The sequence below is a fragment of the Chenopodium album genome, chromosome 12 (assembly GCF_948465745.1).
Source record: "Chenopodium album chromosome 12, dcCheAlbu1.1, whole genome shotgun sequence".
Taxonomy (NCBI): domain Eukaryota; kingdom Viridiplantae; phylum Streptophyta; class Magnoliopsida; order Caryophyllales; family Amaranthaceae; genus Chenopodium; species Chenopodium album.
In genome coordinates, this window is record NC_137845.1 from 39,805,700 (window position 1) to 39,812,240 (window position 6,541).

The following is a 6,541-nucleotide window of genomic DNA, read 5'->3' on the forward strand; positions in this document are numbered from 1 at the left end:
CTATTTACCTTTATTTTTCAATAATCATGCTTAAGATCTTAGTTTCAGCAATAGTCATCTTTGTTTCGAGTGGAGTTTGGTGGTGGTAGAAGTCATGGTTTTTACAAAAAGGAAAAAAAAATAAAAGAATAAGAGTTATAACATAATCATGTTCTAATATAATTGTAAACATAAGAATATAGAGAATAATTGGACAAAAAAAATAATATGATATTATGTTTTCAATATAATAAAAAGAATACAAAAAAATATAAAAAAAATATATTTGGAACATGGGTATCATTTGGAACATTAACCTAATTACAAGTTATTCTGATTATGTTCTAAATTACTTGTCTATGTTCTAAAATAATTCTGATTATGTTCTAAGTTAAATGTTTATGTTCTAAAGTTAATTTGATTATGTTCTAAATTACATGGGAATGTTCTATAGTATTTTTGATTATATTCTAAATTACGTGTTTATGTTTCTAAATGTGTGTATTTTAATTTTAACATGTTTGTATTTTTTTTTTTTTTTTTTTTTTTTTTTTGTTTGCAGTGTGAGCAAATGAAAAGGTTACGAGTGGAATATTGTGGGAAAATTATAACATCAGAAGTAAATGAAGAACGGAAAAGAGTGATGAAGATGGCTAGAAAGTGGTCAAAGATGAACAAAATTTGATATATGATTGTGTAAATTTCAAGTATATATCTTTAGAAAGATATTTAAAACAATTTAATAGTACATTTTTGTACAAATATGGAGATGACTATTTTCAATATGGGTATCATTTGGAATATTAATATCATTTGGAACATTGCCCTGATTCGGAACATCATTTTTATAATGTTCTAAAGTATTTCTAATTATGTTCTAAAGTATTTAAGTTTATGTTCTAAAGTATTTAAGTTTATGTTCTAAATTACTTGTCCATGTTCTAAAGTAATTTTAATTATGTTTAGACAAAATAATAAGCTTAAGTTTTTCATACAACGAAGAAGGAAGAGGAAAGGAATGAGGTCACACCAAAGACACCAACTCCTCCAAAAACGACACAAAGATATTTTAACCTTTTATGCATATATAAATATATTTTTTTTTATGTAAAAGGTTATGGTTTTGATATTTTGGTTTAAAAATGCAATCAAAAAGTTAATACTACTTTCAATTATTGTTACTTGAAAAATTTGCCAAAAATAAATGGTTCACATTACTCGCAAAAAATTGTTCTTTCATACTCATCCAACCCCATTCTCATGGTAAATTTCGTTTTGTCGGTGTGGTTTACAAATGTTAATTCAACATGATTTTAGGTTGTAGCCTCGTAGATGATATGTTCACATGGTGGGGTTCGTCAATGGTAGGTTGGTGGGTTCAAGTCGGTGGGTTTGTCGGTGGTTGTGGATCAATCTATGGGTTGGATACTATTGATAAAGAATAATTGGACAAAAAAATAATATGATATTATGTTAATAAATTGAAAAGAATACAAAATAAATATAAAAAAAATTACACAATTTTTTCCATGTGCAAGTAAATGAGATTATTTCCTAAAACTAAAATGTCCCATGCAATTGTACTAATAGCATATCCATTTACAAAAAATTAAAAAAAAATTAGAACATAAACACATTAAAATATATGATAAATTTTAGAACATATTCGATGCATTTTAGAACATATACAAAATCATATGAAGAGCAGAAGAGGCATTTATTAAATTAAAACTCAAAGTAAAAAGTTAAGATATCATTAATAGCCTTTAACACATATATTATATAATAATTTTAATTTATTACTAATGGAACATAAGAAAACTAAAAAATGTTTACTTACAATATCACTTGACTTTCCCTGGACAATTACGACTATCATGATGACCAAGCTCTCCACATGCTCTACATAATCTTTTCTTCTTTTGACTTTGTTCAACAGCTTTTTCTCTGTCACTCTTCATTCTCTTGTCACTATTTGGAACATGCGTGTCATTTGGAACATGAGTATCATTTGGAACACTTATATCATTTGGAATATGGGTATCATTTGGAACATTGATATCATTTAGGACATGGGTATCATTTGAGACATTGATATCATTTGGAACATTAACCTGATTTGGAACATGAACCCCCGTACCTTTGTTTTTTGAAATTTTAGGAGGTTTGATCAAAACTTCAGGAGGTAAACTAGCTCCAATAAGCATTTCAATGTCTTTAACTTTACTAAAAAGATTGTTGCTTCCATTTGTTGTTTTCTTCTGTTCCAAATCTATTCTCATGGCTCGAAGTTTTTTGACAAGATCACTTAGATCATCTTCATTGTTTTGCACTAAACTCACACAAGCATGAATTTTAGACCACAAATCATTTAATAGCATCTTCTTATCTACTGCATTAAGACATTCCTCCAACACATTACCCTCTAAATAAAAAATGGGCTTCTTATAAGCCATTGTACACCATCTATTTAGAACGTAGGTCTTGGGAATTTTTTCTAACATCCTTGCCTTCTACACCCAAATCATATGCCTACAAGGCACACCATCACGTTCAAATTTTTTACAAAAACACTTGGTATCTAAGGTAGTTGGATCAAAAACAATATCAAAAGTCCTCCTCCTAGATCCTTCCCTTAATTTGAAAATGTAAATCTCATTGTCCTTCTTCATCTCCTCAACACCACAATAAAAACATCCAATTTCAAGCTCATATTGAAAATCATAGAAAATTGTTGTTGTAAACAACTCGGAAGCATCTTTTTCTAAAGGAATTGGAGTCTTACACTCTGGACGCTTATTCTTCGAATCATTATCCATTTTATTTTGAGTGTGCCTTTGAGCATCCAATGCACATTCAAACCTATAGAAAATAGAAATTAACTTTAGAACATAGAAGATAACTTTAGAACATAAAGTGAATTACATTAGAACATATTAAAATAATGCACATGAAATAATTATTATGATCTAAATACTATTAAAACATTAAACTAAAAATTTTCAACATGTAAGAAAAAATTTAGAACATAAAAGAGAGTTATAAAATAAATAGTAAAACTATAAAACATAAAAAGAGAACTTTAGAGCATTGAAGAAAAACTTTTGAACATAAAGATTAACTTTAGAACATATTTAGACATTTACATATTACCTCATGTAGAACTTAATCAAAGTGAGATGGGGATTGGTGAACATAGTGAAAAAATTATTTTCACTTTCTGATCTAGATGTGGTCCTCATGATGCCACCTAAAAATAAATCTCTGAAATACGCTGGAATCCACATATCACGTATGTCGTACATGTTTGCCAACCATCCATGATTGTTCAAATTGAATTCTGAAATAACTTTGTTCCATTTTTCTTCAAATTCTGCCCGCTCAATCTCTAAATGCCAAACACATGCACAAAGTTTTTTCAAAAAATCAGTTTCTTGGGTAAATGTCCGACCTACTTTTTCAGGCACCTTTTTCATAATATGCCACATACAAAACCTATGTTCTATAGTTTGAAAAACATACAAAACCATAAAGTGTAAAACACAAAAGCATAATGTTTAATACATGAAAGCATGATATATATATTTTAGAACATAAGGCATCTATGTTTAGAACATCAGCAATGTATGTCAGAACATCAGCAATCTATGTTTAGAACATAAAACATACATAATTTAGAACATAAGGAATATATGTTTAGAACATCAAAACATGATAGATAGTAGTTTAAGAACATAAAAAAAACTCTATATTTAGAACATCACCTGTTTGTTTGGAATGTGGTATCAAAGGAAACCATATCACCAAAAAGTGCATAATTTTTTCGACAATAGGATCAGCCCATAAAGCTCTACAAAGTCTATCTTCTTCATCAACATCATAGTAAAAAAAAAATGCACTCCAAACCAATTTCTTATTTTGAAAGTTATCCACAAACATTTGGGCATCTGATCCAGCAATATAAGCCTTCAAATCTCTATAAAAGTTTTTGAAATCTTGTTTAGATGCACCAACATTATCATGTGATCCAGCTAATTCTTTCATCATAGTATAAGACCTCACGGGACCAACATTTACCTGTGTATAAAAAAAAATTACTATGATTAAGGATCATCTTTAGAACATAGTAAATCATAACAATTAAAACAATATCTGGCACATAAAAATAAATCACCTTTGAATTATCAATAATCAACTTTTTATGCATAATATGCATTTTCCTATTATCCTTTTGAAATTTTGCACAACTTGGAGTATATAAACAATGATTATGTTCTTCTTTGAAATGACTAACAACATACTTTCCGGCATCATATCTCATACATATGTGAGCATTGCATCCTACACGAGCGACTAAACGTTTCCTAGTAATACGAACTTTTCCTTCTTCATCAATGGTTGGTTGAGCAATAGGTTTTTTTGTTGCCCTGAAACCTTCCTTATTGCAAACTCCATATTGAAAAGCAATTATAGCTTTGTTATTCTTCTTCCTTGTAGTAGTAGATTTCCTAGAAGTAAACCCAGCGGCATTTGCATATGCTTTGTAAAAACTAAGACCCTCTTCAGGATCTTTGAATATCATCCCCAGATGGGGTTTTAACTCCTCGGGAACACTTGGAATCCATTCCTTCGTGGTACCACCAGGGCTAAATGATCCAACAACCTCAGAAGTACGATAAATAACACCAACTGTATTAGAACATAAAAAGTAAAATTTAAAACTAGAAGGTATACTTTAGAACGTACAATAAAAGTCATAGAATATGTAGAAAATATTATAACATAAAAATAAAGTTTAAAACATAAAGAGAAAGATACGTAGAAAACTTTAGAACATACAAAAAAAAAGTTTAGAACATTAAGGATAAACTTTACAACATAGTGAATTACTTTATAACATACATAATAAAATTTAGAACATAATAAAGTGAAAAAATTTAGAACATAATGAATTACTTTAGAACATAACCAGGAAAAATTTAGAACATTAAAACAACTTTTGAACATAATCAACATATTCACAAAATTACTTTAGAACATGTAAGTAAGTAAAGTTTAGAACATGTAAGTAAAGTTTAGAACATGTAAGTAAATTGAAATTAAAGCATTAAAACAATTAAACTTAGCTGAATACCTTAGAACATACCAAATCACGGACATACTTATAACATATTGCTTTAGAACATAGTGAATTACTTTATAACATACATAATAAATTTAGAATAAAGTGGAAAAATTTAGAACATAATGGATTACTTTAGAACATAACCAGAAATAATTTAGAACATTAAAACAAATTTTGAACATAATCAACAAATTCACAAAATTACTTTAGAACATGCAAGTAAGTAAAGTTTAGAACATCTAAGTAAATTGAAATTAAAGTATCAAAACAATTAAAATTACCTGAATGAGTAATAGAGGAAGAAGGAGAATTATGTTCAACGTTATCAAAATCCATGAATATGCAAAAACCTAATTATCAAAAACACAAATTGAAGCAAAAAATACAATCTGAAATTAAAATCCAATAAAATTCAAGCAAATAGAAAAACTCAAGCAAAAAAAAAAAGTCGAAAAAGAATCTGGAAAAAAAAATTGAAAACGAAAAACAAAAATTGGGAAAAAAATCGAAAAATCTGGAAATACAAACTGGAAAAATCGAAAAACTTGAAAATAATAAAATCTGGAAATCGAAAAAAAAAAACTGGAAAAAAATCGAAAAAAATTTGGGAAAAAAAATCGGAAAAAATTTTTGGACAAAAAATGAAAATTTAAACAAACAAATTTAAACATCACACATTAAAAAACAGCACAATCACAAAAACAAGCAAAATCGCAAAAAAAAAAAAATAATAAAATCGAAAAAAAAAAACCAAAATCGAACAAAAAAAATGTAAAAAAATCGAAATACAAAACACAAAATAATCGAATGAAAAATCGAAACAAAAAATCTGGAAATACATCAAAGCAATCAAGTAATAAAATTAAATCAGAATTTTTGAACAAATAAAAAACTTACCCAAATTATTTTCGTTGATGTATAGATGGTGAGGAGAGAGAAAGTGCTGAGGAGAGAGAAATTGGAAAGAATTAGGGTATTTTGTTAAAAGTGTAAAAAAAAATGTAAAGAATTACATAAATGTCATTACTAAAGAAGTATTTTAGATGGTTAGATCAAAACAAATGAATGGTTGGGATGGGTTCTTATATAAGATTGGGTTCTTATATAGAGGAGGGTTCTTACATGAGCCTTCCTATATATATAAATATATATATATATATATATATATCACAATTCCTAATTTTAAGGGAAAAAAAATACTCTATGCACTCCCCTTTCCTCACGTATCTTTAAGAGATCTTATTATATAATTACATCCTACCGTTAGCCGTTAGTTGTTACAGCAAAAAAAAAAAAAAAAAAAAAAATTAAAGGACACAAATCGTTTTTTTTTTTTTATTATTATTTATTTAACCCAATTACATCTTCTATTATGTTTTTAAAAAATAACAAACACATTATCAAGAGAATTTTTTTTATTTTTTTTTTTTTTTTTTT

The 6,541-nt window shown here is 27.5% G+C and overlaps 1 protein-coding gene across 1 annotated transcript; it reads right to left on the bottom strand.

The window, feature by feature from the left end:
• Positions 1-2,492: 2,492 nt before the first annotated feature.
• On the bottom strand, positions 2,493-5,440 carry LOC145571165 (protein FAR1-RELATED SEQUENCE 5-like). The gene is made up of 4 exons (XM_081630241.1): positions 5,386-5,440; positions 4,154-4,668; positions 3,917-4,056; positions 2,493-2,841 (listed from the first exon to the last, which is right to left on the bottom strand). Exons 1-4 carry the CDS (start codon positions 5,438-5,440, stop codon positions 2,493-2,495), a joined length of 1,059 nt encoding a protein of 352 aa, XP_081486367.1.
• Between the last annotated feature and the right edge of the window lie 1,101 nt (positions 5,441-6,541).

Excerpts from the sequence above, each read along its gene's own strand:
- LOC145571165 (XM_081630241.1), bottom strand. The coding sequence starts at position 5,440 with ATGGATTTTGATAACGTTGAACATAATTCTCCTTCTTCCTCTATTACT. Across the intron at positions 4,057-4,153 it reads TGATTATTGATAATTCAAAG|GTAAATGTTGGTCCCGTGAG; the intron begins GTGATTTATTTT and ends TTTTATACACAG. Across the intron at positions 2,842-3,916 it reads GCTGGATCAGATGCCCAAAT|GTTTGAATGTGCATTGGATG; the intron begins GTTTGTGGATAA and ends TATTTTCTATAG.